Genomic DNA, 20,806 nt, shown 5'->3' with positions numbered 1-20,806 from the left:
AGCCAAGAACTGTCAACGTCAGTGTTAATTCTGGGTTCCTGCTGTGACTGTTACTCAGTTGCCTCCAGGTGGTGTAGGAGTTGCCAAGCCTTTTAAACTGCACCCCTGCTTCTTAACATGTTACATAGTGACCTTCATCGACCTTCATCATTGTTCCTGTATCAAAATCTTTATTTTCCCTGTATTCTCCCTGAAGAATACTTTGTGGGATCGGCAAGGGTTGAAAGTTTTTTCCGAAGCCTTTGGCCTGCCAACTTGAGTAATGTAATTGCAACGGTAAGATCTGGTTCATGGTGGTTCTTAAGTATCTGCTGGTTGACCTGCCATAGATTCCGGCAAGGTTTCGGCTTTGAGTTTATGGATAGTAGTGAAGGAAGATGGGAGCCCTTTTCAGGAGCTCATCAGAGTTCAGCCATTGCTGCAGTGGACCAAGAAGGAATGATCTGTTAATCCTTCCCTCTTTCAGTGGAAGAAATGTGACTTGTTGCTTTGCATTGTATACAAATTTTAGGGTGGTTCACAGAGGTCCCATCTAGCAGTTGTTCTTCCAGCTGATGATGTTGTTCAGGTATCCCCACATGATCAGCTAGCTGTGGAAGTCACCAGAGTAGATGTTTGCAGTGTGCTACAGATTATTTTATAATATCAGGCCATATATCATTTGGTGTCTTTTAGATCATTACACTAAACGACTTGCCTACTTTGACAGAGATGCCGTAGAGGTCATCTGTATTTATGCCTTCAGCAGGTTGGTAAGGCTTTCCTTAAAGCAAGTGTCTTGGCTGTATGGTTTTTTATTTAACCCTTTTATGCTGGGTTGTTACCTGGGAATGTAATCTCAAGACTGGAGTAGTCTGTGGAGTGCATTCCTTCCATGTGGCCATGTCCACCTTCCTGCCAGAAAGTTATTTTACTTTTTGCTCATCACAGAGTCATAGAGATGTACAGCAGGGAAACAGACCCTTCAGTCCAACCCGTCCATGCCGAACAGATATCCCAACCCAATCTAGTCCCACCTGCCAGCACCTGGCCCATATCCCTCCAAACCCTTCCTATTCATATACCCATCCAAATGCCTCTTAAATGTTGCAATTGTACCAACCTCCACCACTTCCTCTGGCAGCTCATTCCATACACGTACCACCCTCTGCATGATAAGGTTGCCCCTTAGGTCTCTTTTATATCTTTCCCCTCTCACCCTAAACCTATGCCCTCTAGTTCTGAACTCACCAACCCCGGGGAAAAGACTTCGCCTATTTATCCTATCTATGCCCCTCATAATTTTGTAAACCTCTATAAGGTCACCCCTCAGCCTCCGACGCTCCAGGAAAAACAGCCCCAGCCTGTTCAGCCTCTCCCGACAGATCAAATCCTCCAACCCTGGCAACATCCTTGTAAATCTTTTCTGAACCCTTTCAAGTTTCACACCATCTTTCTGATAGGAAGGAGACCAGAATTGCACACAATATTCCAACAGTGGCCTAACCAATGTCCTGTACAGCCACAACATGACCTCCCAACTCCTGTACTCAATACTCTGAGCAATAAAGGAAAGCATACCAAACACCTTCTTCACTAACTACCTGCGACTCCACTTTCAAGAAGCTATGAACCTGCACTCCAAGGTCTCTTTGTTCAGCAACACTCCCTAGGACCTTACCATTAAGTTTATAAGTTCTGCTAAGATTTGCTTTCCCAAAATGCAGCACCTCGCATTTATCTGAATTAAACTCCATCTGCCACTTCTCAGCCCATTGACCCACCTGGTCAAGATCCTGTTGTAATCTAAGGTAACCCTCTTCCCTGTCCACTACACCTCCAATTTTGGCGTCATCTGCAAACTTACTAACTGTACCTCTTATGCTCGCATCCAAATCATTTATGTAACTGACAAATCCTTGTGGCACTCCACTGGTCACAGGCCTCCAGTCTGAAAAACAACCCTCCACCACCACCCTCTGTCTTTTACCTTTGAGCCAGTTCTGTATACAAATGGCTAGTTCTCCCTGTATTCCGTGAGATCTAACCTTGCTAATCAGTCTCCCATGGGGAACCTTGTCGAATGCCTTACTGAAGTCCACATAGATCACATCTACCACTCTGCCCACATCAGTGCTCTTTGTTACTTCCTCAAAAAACTTAATCAAGTTTGTGAGACATGAGTTCCCATGCACAAAACCATGTTGACTATCCTTAATCAGTCTTTGCCTTTCCAAATACATGTACATCCTGTCCCTCAGGATACCCTCCAACAACTTACCCACCACCGATGTCAGGCTCACTCGTCTATAGTTCCCTAGCTTGTCCTTACCACCCTTCTTAAACAGTGGCACCACGTTAGCCAACCTCCAGTCTTCCAGCACCTCACCTGTGACTATCGATGATACAAATATCTCAGCAAGAGACCCAGCAATCACTTCTCTAGCTTCCCACAGAGTTCTAGGGTACACCTGATCAGGTTCTGGGGATTTATCCACTTTTATGCCTGTCAAGACATCCAGCACTTCCTCCTCTGTAATATAGATATTTTTCAAGATGTCACCATCTATTTCCCTACAGTCTATATCTTCCATATCCTTTTCCACAGTAAATACTGATGCAAAATACTCATATAGTATCTCCCCCATTTTCTGCAGCTCCACACAAAGATCGCCTTGCTGATCTTTGAGGGGCCCTATTCTCCCCCCCAGTTATCCTTTTGTCCTTAATGTATTTGTAAACATTCTTTGGATTCTCCTTAATTCTATTTGCCAAAGCTATCTCATGTCCCCTTTTTGCCCTCCTGATTTCCCTCTTAAGTATCCTGCTACTTCCTTTATTCTCTTCTAAGGATTCACTCGATCTATCCTGTCTATACCTTACTTGTGCTTCCTTCTTTTTCTTAACCAAACCCTCAATTTCTTTCGTCATCCAGCATTCCCTATACCTACCAGCCTTTCCTTTCACCCTGACAGGAATATACTTTCTCTGGATTCTCGTTATCTCATTTCTGAAGTCTTCCCATTTTCCAGCCGTCCCTTTACCTGCGAACATCTGTCCCCAATCAGCTTTCGAAAGTTCTTGCCTAATACCGAAAAAATTGGCCTTTCTCCAATTTAAAACTTCAACTTTTAGGTCTGGTCTATCCTCTTCCATCATTATTTTAAATCTAATAGAATTATGGTCGCTGGCCCCAAAGTGGTCCCCCACTGACACCTCAGTCAGCCGGAGTTCAGGTTTGAGTTGGTATATTCTTAAAGTTCATTCTTCTTCTCGGCTTTGGTGCGCTTAAGCGAATCCAGTGACAGTAATACACGATCTTAAATATTCTGCTAAAATTATACCCCATTGTAGAATCATGAGGTTCAGTTATAGGATCTTAGCAGCAGCAGTTGGACATTTAGTCTCTCAAAATTATTTTACCAATCAGTGAGCTCATGCTGATCTGTGACCCAATCCCAGTCTTTTTCTATATTTTTTAATACCTGTCGCTAACAAAAATCTATCCATCTCAGTTTCAAAATTAACAATTCACCTACCATCAGCTGGTGGTTGTGGAAGTGAATTCCAAACTTCCAATACCTTTGTGTGAAGAAATGTTTCCTCATTTCACTCCTGAAAGGTCGAACTTTAAATCTTAAACAGTATCCCAGCTCTAGATCTGTTCTCCCAATCTGTCCCCTTAATATTGCATTTTGAAAGCTTCAAAAAGTCACCCATAAACCTTCTAAATTTCAGACAACAAACCTGTTGTTTAATCTCCTGCAGTTTTACCCTTGGAGACAACGCATCGATCAATCCCAACAGGGTCAAAATATCCTGCCAAAGGGGTGGGGTCCAGAACTGTTTGCAGTGCTTAGAAGTTTGCATTTTGTTCCTCTGGATATAATGATCTGTATTCCTAAGCTTTTCTGGACCTGTTCATCAAACTTAATGATCTGTCCCATGTTTCTGTCGTTTTCAGCTCCAAAGTGCATGAGCTCATAATTTCCAACAGTGAATTATTTTGCCAAAGTTTTTTTTCTCATTCATTTAATCTAGCAATATCTCCCTGTAATTTTACAGTCCTGTCAATATTGCTTATAGTATCACCCTGCCTTTGTCTTGGCAAATTTATACTTTGGTGTGATTTTTTTTAATCCAAGTCACTAATAAGTACAGTGAACATTTTGATCTTTATGAGATACCATTTGTTTTATCCTGCCAACTTGAGTAACAGCTGATTATCCCTACTGTCTCCTGCTACTCAGCTAACTTCTTAGCCACCAATTCTATGAGTTTTGACTTATTGATGAACTTTATCAAATGCCATTGAAAATTCCATATCAATAATAGTCAATGTAGGTTTGTGAGCATGGGGACTGAGTGTCAGTAATAAAATAGACAAGAAAAATTTGGATGGGTGTTTGTGGATGGAGAGTGGAAAGTAGGAGACCAGTATGAAGAGCTTTTGAACAGTCAATTCCGATAGTGACAAGGGTATGGATGAGGTTCTTGGGGGAGATGGGTTTAAAGGTAGGGACAAGGATCATAAATATTATTGAGCTCATATTCTTTGTGATGAAGAGGAAAAAGTATCAGATGTTTAGCTCAGAGTCAAATTGGATGTCATCCTGGCTTCTGTATTGCTGGCTCAACATCCTGGAACTCACTGTCCAACAGCATTATGAGTGTGCCTACACCAAATGGTTTGCAGTGGTTCCAAATGGCAGGTTACCACCATCTTCTTGAGAGCAATTAGTGATGGGCAGCAAATGTTGATCCTACCATTGAAGCCCATATCCTCTAAATGAATAACATCAAAGGTAGAAAAGATTGTGAACAGGAAGAAAGTGAGGACTGCAGATGCTGGAGATCAGAGTCACGAGAGTAGTGCTGGAAGACCACAGCAGGTCAGGCAGCATCCGAGGGGCAGAAGAATCAATGTTTCAGGCATAAGCCCTTCACCAGGAATGAGGCTTGTGAGCCAAGGGGGTAGAGATAAATTGGAGGGGGGGTAGGGCTGGGGGAGGTAGCTGAAAGCATGATAGGTAGCTGAAGGGGTGAATAATGGTGATAGGTCAGAGAGAAAGGTGGAGCGGATAGGTGGGAAGGAAGATGGACAGGTAGGACAGGTCATGAAGGCGGTGCTGAGCTGGAAGGTTGAATCTGGGAAAAGATGGGGGAGGGGAAATGAGGAAACTGGTGAAGTCCACATTAATCCCATATGGTCAGAGGATTGTGAACAGCCCGATTCAACCTAAATACATGGCTAGGGACATACATGAAAACAATGAGCAAGAAAGGGAGATTGTGGGGTGACAAAGACATGCTTCAGTCTTGCCAAGGTTGAATTTGAAGAAATTTAATCTCATTCGGGGCTGAACATTGGCCAAGGAGTTGACCAACATAGACCTGGGTAGAACTGGATGTCATCAGCATCCAAGTGTTACCTGGCATTGTGTTTCCAAGTAATGTCACCATGCGGCAGCAGGTGGATGAAAATCATAGAGCACAGAATTGTGATGGCACAGAAGGAGGTCATTTGGCCCTTCGAGTCTGTGCTGGGTCTTTAACTGAGCGTACTGCCAATCTCCTTTTTCCTAATACCCTTGTGCATTATTTCCATCCAAATAATCATCCAATATTGCCTTGAATTCGACAATTGAACCTGCCTCACTACATGAAAAGGAGTGGGCAAGTATAGATCATCAGTAGGGGAAAGACTCTAGCAGTAATGGTAAGAGGCGGGAAGAAAGTAATTTCAGAAGTTTCTCTGGTGGTCGTTGGATAATTAAGAATAGAAAGTTTCCTTCGCTGTCATGTAAGGTTCTGTCCCACTCTGACTGCTGATAACATACTAATGTGTAAGAAGTTTATTTTAAACTTTTGAATGCCACTTAAAATGTTGCTGTTAAGAGAAAGACAATGGGAGTGTCATAGTAAAAATATTCAATATTACTTTTTGAAAATTTCAAGGTGGTCTTTCAAAAAGAAAACATTCCTTACACTTGACGGCACTTATACTAAACTGCTGTGGGGTACAAACCACTTCTGGAAGTGATCTCTTGCCTTAAAAGTTTTTGCATGAATAGTGGGTTCATTTAGAATGGTGACATCCCATTCGGCCTCTTCACGATTTTAGCAAAATGAGGGGAGTCAGTACAAGGGTATCATTCATTTAAACTGAATTGAATAGGCTGCAGTTTTTAAAAGGACATAAATGTCGAGCTAATTGACTGCCACGGGACAGCAGTATTTGTTTCAGATTTCCAGCGTCTTCAGCATTTTGATTTTGCACATCATGCTTTTCCTATTGTGTAAAGTTGCTTGCACAGATACATAACTGGCAGATCCCTGTTGAACCATATTTCCTTATATAGAGTTCCTGACTATTCTTGATATCAGCAGAGCTTTGCTGCCCAAAGTCATTTTGCTTTTTTTTTATTGATTAGCATCCGTTAAATCTCGATAAATGCCATATGATGTTAGCCTTGGAAGGTTCAATATCATGTCAAATATCATATTTAAGTACAATTACCAAATAAATGAGCTGTTCTGCCAAGATTCCAAATGTGCTATTTTTGATCTGCAATTTACAGCGAGCTGGTTCCAAACTGAAAGTTTCTTGGCAACTCGTTCTGGGTTTATAGGAAAGTTACTTTCATAACGGACGTGGTGCGACGTGAAACACAGGAGAAAGTGAACTGGCATCCCATCCACATTCCCTCCACCTGACGGCTTGTGTCTCTTTATACCTCGTTTCCCTGTTCCAGATTTCGAGAGCAGACATTGTCTATGCCGATGTAGTGAGGTTACCAGGCAGCCTCTCATCAAGAGTTTGGGATGGGGCTTAAGCCAAGTTTTTTTTTGTTTTTAAAAAAAAACGAGCAGAGTTCCTAGTGGTGTGTCTGAAGCTCCAGTGTAGAAAGATTAACGTCATTGTCTAAAAAAAAATCCGCTCAGGGCTACAGGAAAAACCCGCATTTCTCCACGCCGGAGGCGTCCCCTCAAACAGGGCAAGTCCACTCCCAGTCTGACCGCCAGAGCCTGCTCCCTTCAGCAGTTCCCCACAGCAGCTTCGGCGGTGGGTCTCTGCTTAAAGCGATCGCTAATTCTACCGAAGAGAGTGGATGTTGGAAAACTGTCCCGTTACAATGACCGGAAGACGAGTTGAGAGGGAGGCGGTTTGGCTGAGCTGCTCTGTGATTCTGATCAGTTTTTTACTGTCCCATGTACAAGCTACACCTCCATCTTCCAGATACCATCTGTACTCGGCCAGGTCCCCACCCCGGCAAGCTGCCAACAGACTCACAGGACGCAACAAGTAAGTCCAGTTTCTTTTTAAATGTCAAAAATGTACCTTATTCATTAAAGAAACACTTTGGTACAGGTACGTAGTCACTAGAGCAATTCGATTCTGTCCAGTCTCCACATATGGAGATCTAACATTTCTTACTCATAAGACTATACATACATTTGAGGCACCGGGAGGCTCCAATACTCTTGTCTCCCATTATATTTGGCAGAAAGAGCTCAGGCGGTGGAAATAAGTCCAGCACTTTGGCCAGACCACTCTGGAGGGTGTGACTTTTTTAAACCAACGATCACAAAGAGTGTTCACTCCTCTTCATTTCAACATCTTCTGATTTAATCTAATCTTTCTGGCAAAATAAACCGTGAGATTTATTTATATAAATATTTACTTTAAAATGGGGAGCAATTTGATTTAAATTGATGCTGAGTGGAATATTTAACTTCTGCCTCACCTTTGTTCCCTTGGCCCAAGGTTGACTGGCGAGTGGAGCCAGTTTCAAAGTGTATCTCAGACACACACACACACACTCCCAGTCGTTCCCTCACAATGAGTGTCCGCTGTGTGGGGAGCTGGCTTACTGTCGCGCCACTAGCTTTACCCGCGCCTCTGTTATCTACAGTCCATTCTGGCTCTCATGTGTCTGTGTGTGTTGTCTCCTCGCTCCTGCAGAAACTGGTGTGCTTACATAGTGAAGAAGAACGTGACATGTTCGGTGCTGGACAGTGCAGCAAGTTACATCAAGCCGGAATACCAGCCCTGCCCCTGGGGTCAGCTCAATTGCCCTCCTACTGTGCGGTAAGTAGGAAGCGACCCGCTCCGGTTGATGGAGGCTGAAGGAGGGAACACGAAGATTTGGCCTGGAATAGCGCACATTACAGGTCACAGGGCAAATTCAGTCTCTCCTCAAAATATAACATGCATCACACCCAGACTATACTCTCCTTTTTAATACGTTCCTTAATTCACCGAGTCACCAACAGCGACTGAAATCCAACAATAAAACGATGTACCATCCCACTTGATAAATCGTTATTATAACCCGATATGTTTATAGCTAAACATCTGGACTAAGTTTTCTTGGCTCCACTACTGTAAACATAGGATTGCAAACCCATTTGTCGCTGTATCTTCTCTATTTCAAACCCCAAGCACCGAGAGGAAAAATCGTAAACAATGCTGTTTTTGTCAAATTAAATACGATTACAGATTGCTCTTGGTTTGGCTCTGTTAACACCCAGATCCACGGTGTGTGGTCCTGCTGTGAAATTCTGATATCCGAGTGGCGGTATTAACCCATAAATTGAATTCGTCCACTGCCGCCTGCAGCCCGTTTAGCTCAGTGTAAATGCCAGCAGAATTGGAGAGGCTTTCTCTTCCTCTAAATGCAGATATCATCTCCGTTTCAGTGCTCATGAAAACATTTCGATTCGCTCCGTAGGCCCCCAGCACGCCCTTCCAAACATAACCCACTCCACCCTGCCTGACTGCAAAGGCCTTTGGCGCCAGTGTCAAATGCAGATTGGTCGGGGAGTGTTAAATGCCTTCAAGCAAAGGTATCATCCCCTTTCAGCCTATTAACTACTTTTAGGTCAGTTTAGGGATGTGTCATTCCAAGTTTATCAGATTGCTAACACTGCCCTTCTTATCCCAGGGAGACCCGCAGAAATGCTACTGACATGAGAAAAGTTTTACCAATATAAACATGCATGAGTATAACCCTTCCACAAGCTGAACTATTGAAACTTTAGATATGAAACACCTTCAAAGGATTATGTGCCATAGACATTTTAGAGCATTAAACATATTCACTCAGTTGTGCTTATCTCTGATCTTCTATGTGTAGTCCACATTAGAAGATCAAAAGGCAGCCTTATTGAAATATATGAACTAGTATTGGAGGCAGGCCAGAGAAGGTTCACTTGTCCTGGGAATGAAGGGATTATGTAACAAGAGGGATTTGTTAGGTTGGGCTTGTAACCTTTGGAGTTTGACGAATGAATGGTGGTCTTATAAAAAATAAGATTCTTAGAGGGCTTGACAGGGTAATTGTGGAAAAATTGTTTCCCTTATGGGAAAGTCAAGGACCAGAGGGTATAAACCCAATGTGAAGGGTCACCCTCTTACGACAAAAAGGAGGAGGAATTTCTTCTCTGAGAATTGTTGATCTGTGGAATTCTCTACCACAGAGGGGCTGACGAGACTGAGTCATTAAGTGCTAAGATAGATAAATTTCTAAGCATTAAGGAAATCAAGGATTATGGCAAAAATGCAGGAAAGTGGAGTTGATGATTATCTGATTAGTCTCATTGATGTCACTGAATGGCCGAGCAGAATCGATAGGCTGGATGGCCTATTTCTGCACCTATGTCTTCTACTCCTTAAATAGTGACAGGACATCTTCTCAGTTGTGCTTATCTCTGATCTTCTATGTGTAGTCCACATTAGCATATATTGAAGTATTAAGTTACAGAGGAAACCAGAATATCCATATGGGTGGTTCACTATGCTCAATCCCATTCACCAAATTCTGTTTAATAGCAAGAATCTGTTTACCTAAGATCAGACTCTTGTCAGTCATTAATTTTTGTGGGCATCGTGAATTGAGGCTACAACACAGATTAGTGACTGCGGATACAGAACACTGTTTATGTTGTCAGATAAATGACTCACAGTTTGGTACTTTAAGGACAGAGCTCAGTTATTTCTTGGGGCCAGTGTGTGTCTGTAATCCAGATCATCAACACTTTTTGTGGTCCATTATCACTAGCTGATCACACAGATTATTAATCTGGCCTGAGAATCTGTGTGGATTTGGTGCCACATTCAAGATTTGGAGTTGCAAGTCAAAACTTTCCAATAAGATTGCTCTTGGTTCTGGAGATAATTAAATCATAGGGCAGAATACTATGGGCCGCTGCTGGTGGATTTGCTTATAAGAGTTTGTGGTAGGGGCCATAAAATTCCCAACATCGCCCTGATCCCACTCTACTCCTGTCAGCCATTTACAGGGGTGGAGGTGTGCATGAGAAACCTAGGTCCATCTTCCATACCCTACTAGCTGCCCTTATAGACATTGGACATCCAGCCTCAATGAGCAGGGGAGGGTGGGGTGCTGTGGTAGTGGGTTTGGGGAGGGGGGGGTTAATATCTGTGCAGATTTCCCTATTTGGACTCTGGTTGGGGGACAAATAGAGAGTGGAGAAATTCCATTACTGGCCCTATTTCCTGATCAAGGTCTATCCTAAGTGTTACCTAACTTAATCTTGTAGAGTTACAGAATCTCTATATTACAGGCAGAGGTCATTTGGCCTATCAAGTCTTCAGTGACCCTCTGAAGAGCATCCCAAGCAGACCCACATCCTCATAACATCACATTTACCACAGCTAATCCACCAGCCTGCACATCCCTGGACACTACAAGGCAATTTAGTATGGCCAATCCACCTAACCTGCACGTCTTTGGAGTGTGGGAGGAAACCAGAGCACCAAGAGGAAAGCCACACAGACACAGGGAGAACGTGCAAACTCTACACAGATAGTCACCCAAGGTTAGAATTGAACCTGGGTCCCTGGGGCTGTGAGGTAGCAGTGCTAACCACTGAGCCATTGTGCGTTCTTGGGATGTCTTTAACCCTTGCCTTCTCCATCAAGACCCCCAGATCATTCTTTCTATCCCCAAAACCTCTCTTGTCTCCTCTGCGACAATCTGAATGGCCTCCTCCTGCTCTAATCTTCTATCTTCAATGTTACCTCTATCTTGGCTTAGGTCAGGCAGATTGCCTGCATTCACACTAAGTGGCCACTACTCCTGTTGGCATAGCTGTGACTACATTGGCGCTGCCATCTGATCTATTGGGAGCTCTCTGAAAAAGAACTTCTCCAAAGTGAGGAACAGAAACCTTGCCACCTGTCAATCAATGCAAATGCCTCCTGTGCTGCTGACATCCCTTAACAACTCTCGCCTTGGAGGAGGGGAAAGCCCATCACCTATTATTCTTTAAATATTCCTTCTTAATATTGAGACCATCTTTCCTTACACATACAGGACAGAGTTAGGTGCCTTAACAGTTAGTCTCAGCAACCTTCACTTAGGAATGGAAAATTATTCAGCGTTTCCACTCCTGATTGCTATTCAGACAGTCGCCAGGAAAACGCAAGTGTGTGAAGGTTAAGTAAGGATCACACTAGCTGAGATGTTCACAACTGTTGTCGCATGCTAACATTCATTGACTAGACTCACGTGAATTATCGACAGATGAGCAGATGTTTTGTAAGTGTGTACAGCCTCTCTAGAAGCCAGTTTCTTCAGGAAAAAATGGGTAAAAATTGGAAAGAAAATGTAGACTTTAGTAATTTGTTCTGAAACCCACGACGTTTCTTTGAAGTAATAGTATGAGAATTTATTCAGTTAAAATGCTTCAGAGGATGGTGTGGTTTAAAAATGGCTGCCTCCTCTGTAAAGTTGCCAGAGAAACTTTATCATCGTAAAACTTAATAATTTCCTCCATGTTGCAATAACATCGCAACACTGAAACATTGTGGTGTTGCTGAAACCTTCCATATTTTTTTAAAATCATAAAAATGACAAAGTTTTTCCTTTCTAATTAATTTGCATGTAACTTCAAAAGTACCTCCTTGGCTGTGAAGTACCTTGGGAGGCTGTGAGCCCATGAATGTTATTAGTGTTGGCACTATAAACTCTGACATTGTCATTCAATTGCTAACAAAAACATGCAACACAAGTGTTACCTTATTCAGGCCTCTATGTAAGTTAGGAACAGGATGGGTTGAGTACAGCTGTCTGTTTCTATCCACCTGCATCTTGACCCCATCCCTGTGTGACAATGGGCAGATAAAAGCCACATCTTTTATTTCTGGCTTGCCTTCAGGAATAGAGCACTAGAGGAGTACGATTGTGAATCACTATAACATTTGAATCACATTTGAGATCTGAAATTTTTTTAAAAATCAAAAACTGTAAAGTCAGTTTCAAAAGGAGCTATGCTGTTTTAAAATAATCCCCTTCTGCTTGGTATCTCTTGAGTGCAAAATTTCCATGTCCGTGTTGATATAAACGTTCCTCCATGAATGGAAAAGATTTGATCAGATAGGGAGACTTTCCAAGGGAAATCCTTTCAAATTCTCCAGAGCATTTCTGTGGTTTAACCCTGTAATTAAAACTGATAAGAAGCCAGTTGGAACGGGCAGCTGAAGGAATTGCTATAAATTGAAATACCTTTTAATCATTTGTGGCCCCATACCCTTCAGCTAATTACAAGAAACATCAGCTGCAGGGAAATAATTAAAACGTTATACATAAATACTTGCAGATTAGGCATGGTTAACCACTCAAGTGCTGAAATTTAAGTGAAGCAGCTCCGCTTGGTAGTTAGAAATTTAAGTTCTTGAAACAGCTCAACTTGGTAGATAGATTTACCTACTATTATGTTTCAGAGACTTTTGATTATAGACAACAATTATTTAGATCAATTATATTAATTTTATAAGATATAAATTACTGCTACAGTACAATGAGAAAGAAGACATATAAACCTTGCACAACTTCACTGTACAGACTAACGGTATTTCAGAGGTGTTCACATAATACAATTTGCAACATTGCATTATTTTGTTTGAGTGTATCTTGTATATCCTGAAGAGTATAGACATTCAATCAAAGCAACTATGTCTAAGCAATGCAGTGCAATAATCAAAAGGCATAGTAAACAGGCTGGAATTTGTTTCATGCCTTTCCTATTTATTCATGGTTACTCAGTAATGATCTTCATTAATGTGTTGATCCTGCATGCATTTGTTTCTATGAAACATGGTAAAAGTGTGAGAAAGGTAAATAATTCAGCAACAAATGTACCATGTTAGAGGTTACCTCAATGTGTTGCTGAGGTTGCATTTCCAATTGCCATCATGTTTGAAAGTTAAACTGTGTTCAGTACAAAACAAATATTAACAAGATTGATTAAAGTATAATGTTTGTATGTATATCTGTATAAAATACATGACGATAAAATGGAACAAAAGAGAAAATAATATATTATAAATACATATTGAAGATAGAACAACAGAAAAGTTACAGCACATAAAGAGACTATACTGGCTAAATAAACTACCTGCCCATTACAATCCCATTTACCAGTACGTGGTCTATTGCAGCATTTTGGATGCAGATATAGGTTCCTCTTAAATGAATTGAAGGTTTACACCTCAAACACTAAACTGGGCAATGAAGTCCAAATACCCAGCATTCTCTGGTGAAAAGGTTTTCCCCCATGTTTCCTTGAATTCTTTTACCAATCACCTTAAATCTGTGCCCCCTGGTAATTAATCATGAGGAGAAGCAGGTCTTCACTGTCTGCTCTATCCAAACCCCTAATTATTTTTACATCTCAATCAAGTCATCTCTCAACATCCTCTGTTTGAAGAAAAATAACCTTAGGGTATCCAGTCTTTCCTCATACTAGCAATTTCCAAGTCCTGGCAACATTCTTGTAAATCTCTGGTGATCAAAACCATACACAAAACCCCAGCTGTGGCCTAACTTGTGTCTTAAATAATTCAAACATCATGTTCCTGCTTTTGTATTTAATACCTCATCCATTGAAGCAAAGTGTTTCATATGTCTTCTTTGCCACCTTAGCTATCTGTCCTATCACCTTCAGGAGCTTGTGGACATGCACCTCAAGGTCTCCCACTTCCTCTATCCCTCTCAACATCCTTTCATTTATTGTGTATTCTCTTGCTTTATTTTGCTGCCCCAAATGCATAAACTCACACTTCTCTGGATTGAATTTCAGTGGCTGCTTTTCTATCCATTTAAACAAACCATTGATATCTTCCTGGAGTCATGAGCCATCCTCTTCACTAGCAACTATCCAGCTAATTTTTGTGTCATCTGTAAATTTCCCAATCATACCATTTAAGTCTAAATAATCAATATATACCACAAACAGCAAGGGAACCAACACTGAGCACTATGGAACACTACTGGAAATTGCTTTTCATTCAGAGGTAGAAGACAGCCATTGCTGATTACCCCAATACCCTTTTTTGTTTCTGTAACTGAGGCAGTTTTGGATCGAGCTCACCACACAGGCTTTAATTTTTCTTGACAGTCTGCCATGTGGGACCTTATGAAAATCCATGGCGACAGTATCCACTCTCACCAATCATTGTTACTTCCTCAACAGATTAAATTAAGTCGCAAAAAATAAATCATAACCTCCCCTCAAAAAACAGGCTGATTAATCTGTGGATCCCTTCAACTAACAGTTAATTCTGTCACTCTGTATTGACTCCAGTAACTTGCCCACCACTGAGGTCAGATTTACCAGCCTATAATTATCTCTTGCATCCTTTTTAAATGATAGTACAATACTTGCAGGCCTCCAATCCTATGGTATCTCACCAATACCTAGCGACAATTGGAAAATGATCCTCAAGTTGTCTGATCTTTCCTCACCAGCTTCCATTAGCAGCCTGGAATACAATTCCTCCAGTCCTGGAAATTTAGCTGCTTTCAATTAGGTCTGTCCCTCCAGTACTTTCCTTCTCATTATGCTAATTTTAAAAAATATTTCACATTCTTCCTTTTTAAATAAAACATTTGCCTCATTACTTTGTGAAGACTGAGACAAAATACTCATTTAGAACCCTGCCCACATCCATGTAGAAGCTATCGTGTGCATCTCTGATGGTCCCTACCAGTTCCTTAGTCATCATCTGGTACTTAATGTACTTGTCACACAACTTTGGATTTTTCTGAATTTTATTGGTCAGTTTTCTTTATATCCTCTTTGATTTCCTAATTTCCTTCTTCACTTTATCCTATACTTCCTATACTGCTCTGAGCTGCCTGAAATTTTAGGTTTCAAAATATTGTCATGCATTCTGTATGTCTACTTTATCCTGCCTGTATGCTTTTGAATAATCAAGGGACTCCAGATTTGGTAGTACCATTCTGTTTTTTTGTTTGGCAACTGTGGTTTTGAATACCTCGCACTGATTTGCCACTGACTTTCTTTCAAGTAGATGTGATTAGTCCTCTTTTGCCAGAACATCTGTCAAATTTCTCACATTTGCCTTCCCCCAGTTTAGAACTTTTTCTCCTGCTTTATCTTTGTCCTTTTCAATAATGATGCAAAATCTTACTGTATTATGATCACTATCTCCAGAATAGTCACCCGCTGCAACTTCATCCAGTCTTAATTTCCTATGATTAAATAGAGACTTGTGCCTTCTCTTGTTGAATGAAATTATGTTTATCAGCAACATTAATGCTTGTTTGAATTACATTTAACCCATGCACTTGCTCCTCAGATAATCACAGTGTGTCCTAATGGAATACGTTTAAGCATAGATAATATTGACTGGGATTAACTTTTGCTTTCCAGTTGGATTAATTATTTAAGCACAGAAATAAGAAATGTTATTAAAGTTTGCTGATACTATATTTGGAGGCATGGTAGATTTGAGCAAAATTGCAGGAGCATGTAGATGTTTAGTTAAATGAGTATTGTCGGTGGCAAATACAGTTCATACATAGAAATATTTGGTGCTACATTTTTGGAAAAAGAGGCGTACAATGATGCTTGAATTTTGCACTCCAATCAAAGCAATAACAATTGCCACTAATCTACAAAAAAAGACCCATAACAATTTAGTGATGTCTGGCACAAGGATTTTATCTTTCTTGATGTATATTTATCTGGCATCAAGTCAAGGTGAGTCCCAGGAGTCTAGGAGCAAAGATGTCATCAACTAGGTTAAGCAGCTAAATCATATCATGTCTGCTCCGCTCAGAGGCAGATCCTTGAATTAAGGTCTGCTGATGTTGCTTCATTCTGAGCTGTTTGCTTGGCAGTTTTGTCAGTGGTGGTTTGCCATTGCTTTCCATCCTCTGGATCAGGGCTAGGAGGTGTATGCCAAGCAGCCATGTTACATTGAAAAACTCTCACAGGCAGCAAATGCTGAAAGTTAAAAACACTTTCTCTGTCTCTTTTTAATATTGTTTTAGACATATTGAAATAAAAACTAGAACACAGATAGGATTACTGGAAACCGGAATGTCAATCAACTTAAAAGTATTGATTGTTTTATTGAAAAGTCAAATTTTATCCAACATAAGAGAAATTTGATATTACATGAACATAGAATTCATTTCTGCAATGTTAGACAAATTGTTCAGCAATAATTATGAACTTAGTATGCTGTTAAAATCCCAATTACACTTCATTTAACAAGATACAACTTTCTTGGAGTTTTTTGCAGCCAGACTAATAATGAGAAAATGGAAGTTCTCATCAGTTTTATGATTTCTAATTGATTGCAGTCAGTGGAGACTTCAACTGGGCATTCTGTGGAGAAGTATGGAATCACTGACAAAAACTTGTAGATTTTCACATTCAACTGTGCATATTTTGGCAAAAGTTGCTGTCAATCATGATTGGGGAACACTGACAATTCTACCATCGTTGGAGCTGTACACTCTGGGCCATACTTTAAGTGATAAGGTACTAAATAGAATGAAGGAACAAAGTAGCTGAGGAAACTTTAAAGGAAAGGATGGTAGTTTAAAAAAAGGAAAAAGAAAACTACTTTGCAATTTATACATAATCCATTAAAAGTAAGCAATGGAAATATGCTAAACCTGTAAATTGGCTGGACGACTGAAGAATAAAACATACAATTTTGATTTTAAAACATGGTGAAACCATAGAAAGGAATTAATGAAGATTCATTAAAACCTTATCGTAAATCTTTTACTTCAGGTCTGACCCACAATACCACAATCTCACCAAGTGTAGGGAAAAGAGATAGGCCCCAGTCCTCCTCAGTCAAAGCATGGATTGAACCCCAGCTAATCCAATGTGACCAAATTGCTGCGGAAACATACAGCTTTATGTATGTAAAGTAGTCCAGAGCTAAGAACAGTGATGGCAGAGGCTTCAATTTTCTTTCCATTATGTGAGTGACCAGCAGTCTTTTTCAGTCTTACTCCTTGCTAGTGGTGAATATTGGAGTGATTTAGAGATTGATGCTCAGCCTGTTTGACCATATTGTGCATGCACTTTCAGTCTGAAGTGGGATGCAAAAGCTATGACTCAGACACTATCACTCCACCATATAGAGGAATTGGATGTCCTAATTCTGAAAAAAGGGTCTGAACAATCAGTGTTTTCTTAATCGAACATATTGGAGTAAGTAAAAGATGTTAAAGTTGCTATATACATTTCCATGTGAACAATTTTCTTCATATGTTTTTTGAATTAGATATCGCACACATTTCCGTCCTCTATATAAGGTTGCATACAAGGTGGTGACTCAGCTAGAGTGGAGGTGTTGCCCTGGATATAAGGGTGAAGATTGCAAGAATGGCCGGTCACAACAGACTGCAAATTTTCCACTGCCATCTTCTGCCCCAAGACAAAGGAATCTTAGTAAGATTATGATTTGTACCTGATTATTATTTTAAATGATTACAAAAGAAGATAATACTAAATTAGGGACAATTTTGCAAAATTGTAGATTAATTACTGGTAAGTTGTTCCTTATAAATCCTTCCTTGTTGCTTATCTAGATCACCAATGTATCATAATCATCATTATACACCGAGATAGAGGGTTTTCACTGCGGTCTGGAATTGGCATCTGCTTTATCTATTTGAGTCATTCCTTGGTTACTGGAGTGGAATTTACATAAATAATTAAGTGCTTAAAAATGAATAAACTACCTTGTATATGGTGCTGTAAGTTAAGTCTAGTCATTGGCTTGCTTAGTTTATTTATTGGTTTTGTTTGATGTGGTAACTCGCCAAAGAACACATGTCCATCATTTGAACTAAAGTCCTCTCAGAATACCAAAGCTAACATAAAATTCAGAACAATTAGTGTTTGCACAGAGGAAGCTTTACACAGTTGAAAGAATTTAACTCATTTCTGACAATCTGCCAATATTTAACTGAAAGCTCCAATTTCAACCACTCCTTTAGTTCTTCAGCACTGGAGATAAATGACTGCATGTGCACTTTGTTCTGGCTGCATGTTTTCTGCTTCATGATAAAAGTGATTAATGTTCAGTGTAAGCAACAATATTGGGCAAAACTTGACATTGAATTTGAACATTTTGTAGACAGGTTAAACTTTCCCATATAGAGTCATAGAGTCATAGAGATGTACAGCATGGAAACAGACCCTTTGGTCCAACCCGTTCATGCCGACCAGATATCCCAACCCAGTCTAGTCCCACCTGCCAGCTCCTGGCCCATATCCTTCTAAGCCCTTCTTATTCATATACCTATCCAAATGCCTTTTAAATTAAACTAGCCTCCACCACTTTCTCTGGCAGCTGATTCCATACATGTACGACCCTCTGTGTGACAAAGTTGCCCCTTAGGTCTCTTTTATATCTTTCCCCTCTCACCCTAAACCTATGCCCTCTAGTTCTGGACTCTCCTACTTTGGACTTTGTCTATTTATCCTATCCATGCCCCTCATAATTTTGTAAACTTCTATAAGGTCACCACTCAGCCTCCGACGCTCCAGGGAAAACAGCCCCGGCCTGTTCAGCCTCTCCCTATAGCTCAAATCCTCCAACCCTGGCAACATTCTTGTAAATCTTTTCTGAACCCTTTCAAGTTTTACAACATCTTTCCGATAGGAAGGAGACTAGAATTGCACACAATATTCCAATAGTGGTCTAACCAATGTCTTGTACAGCCACAACATGACCTCCCAACTCCTGTACTCAATACTCTGACCAATAAAGGAAAGCATACCAAACACCACTTTCACTATTCTATCTACCTGCAAATCTACTTTCAAGGAGCTATGAACCTGCACTCCAAGGTCTCTTTGTTCAGCAACACTCCCTAGGACCTTACCATTACGTGTATAAGTCCTGCTAAGATTTGCTTTCTCAAAATGCAGCACCTCACATTTATCTGGATTAAACTCTGTCTGCCACTTCTTAGCCCATTGGCCCATCTGGTCAAGATCCTGTTGCAATCTGAGGTAACATTCTTCGCCATCCACTACATCTCCAATTTTGGCGTCATCTGCAAACTTACTAACTATACTTCTTATACTCACATCCAAATCGTTTATATAAATGACAAAAAATAGTGGATCAAGCACCGATCTTTGTGGCAATCCACTGGTCACAGGCCTCCAGTCTGAAAAAAGAACCCTCCACCATGACTGTCTCCTCTACCTTTGAACCAGTTCTGTATCCAAATGGCTAGTTCTCCCTGTATTCTGTGACAGTTAACCTTGCTAATCAATCTCCCATGGGGAACCTTGTTGAACGCCTTACTGAAGTCCATATAGATCACATCTACCGCTCTGCCCTCATCAATCCTGTTTGTTATAATCTACAAGACAGTTTTCTTCCTCCCAATTGCTTAATGAAGAGTTATCATATAGTCAGGGTTGTTTCTTCTTGAAATCTCTGCTCGAAGGCAGTTTCTTACCGATAGCTCGCTAACCCCTTAACATAGCTGGGGTAAGGAAGCAGGTTTCAAATCCACCCAAGTCATGCTGTTGACAATAATTTTATGCACGCTGGTTGTCGTTGAGAAAATGTAGAGAATCATCAGGAGACACAGAGAGTTCTTCAGGAATAGGTCTTTTATTTGCAAACAAAAGCCGTGACACTCAGAAAGCAAATTCGTGAATGCCCCCAACCTCAAGATCCGTGGCTCTTTGTACCTGTTTTATCATGTTTTTGTTAGCTTATCAGCATGTCCAACTGTGTTAATCAGAATTACCTCACTCCAACTATATAATAAACCAATGATGTTAGTTCCCATTATCTCTATAGTTCTGCCACTATGTGTTTTCCTACATTCTACTTAATATTATTCTAATGTCACGATTAGACATTTTACTGTCACCTCTGCAACAATGGTGTTCCATCCTAGACCCTACTTAATATTATTTTAATGTCATGATTAGATATTTTACTGTCAAGGGTCTCAAGCAGACTGACTCTACTAACTACTGATTAGATATTTATTGTCTAGGGTCTCAAGCAGGCTGACTGTACTAACTATTAATTAAATATTTAATGTCATGTCCTAAATATTTATTGTCACAACCTGTCCCAACCTGCCATGATGATATTTAGCAGGTGAGGCTGACTTTACTAACTGTTGTTGGCTCAGCCTGCCATAGTGACCTTTCAGCCCCAACCTTACTCTGCTAATTGGTGAAGGAGCATTCCACTATTCTTATCCCATCCTGCCACAGTGACCTTTTAACTAGTGTAACATTCCACAGACCCCTTGCAACAGATCGCCAGTGGTCTTCATGCTTTAACCCTTCCCATGCTTTCATGCTCTTTATTTTCCATACTGTCTAGCCCCTGAGAGTTGCCTCAGAATATGATTAGAGTGAAAGGGCACACTATCAGATCAGGCAAAAACATCATGGGGGTCTGCAGAAAAATTTCCTTGGTTTTAGAGTGGGATTGGGGGATGCTAGGAGATTGAGGAGAAAGGTTGCGCCTGGAAGTTAG

The 20,806-nt window shown here is 40.7% G+C and overlaps 1 protein-coding gene across 2 annotated transcripts in view; it reads left to right on the top strand.

The window, feature by feature from the left end:
• Positions 1–6,665: 6,665 nt before the first annotated feature.
• Positions 6,666–20,806, top strand: part of LOC140477100 (EMILIN-2-like) — an 87,087-nt gene continuing 72,946 nt past the window's right edge. Inside the window, exons 1-3 of one of the 2 annotated variants that reach the window (XM_072570381.1) lie at positions 6,666–7,285; positions 7,946–8,071; positions 17,564–17,730. In XM_072570381.1, the coding sequence (XP_072426482.1) occupies positions 7,092–7,285; positions 7,946–8,071; positions 17,564–17,730 (487 nt within the window). In that variant the 5' untranslated portion in view covers positions 6,666–7,091. The remainder of the gene's footprint in view (positions 7,286–7,945; positions 8,072–17,563; positions 17,731–20,806) is intronic. The other variant, XM_072570380.1, reaches the window with a different exon arrangement.

This window comes from Chiloscyllium punctatum, chromosome 5 (assembly GCF_047496795.1).
Source record: "Chiloscyllium punctatum isolate Juve2018m chromosome 5, sChiPun1.3, whole genome shotgun sequence".
NCBI lineage: Eukaryota > Metazoa > Chordata > Chondrichthyes > Orectolobiformes > Hemiscylliidae > Chiloscyllium > Chiloscyllium punctatum.
Note: the sequence above shows the minus strand (reverse complement) of the source record. Positions and strands in the feature narration are given on the sequence as shown.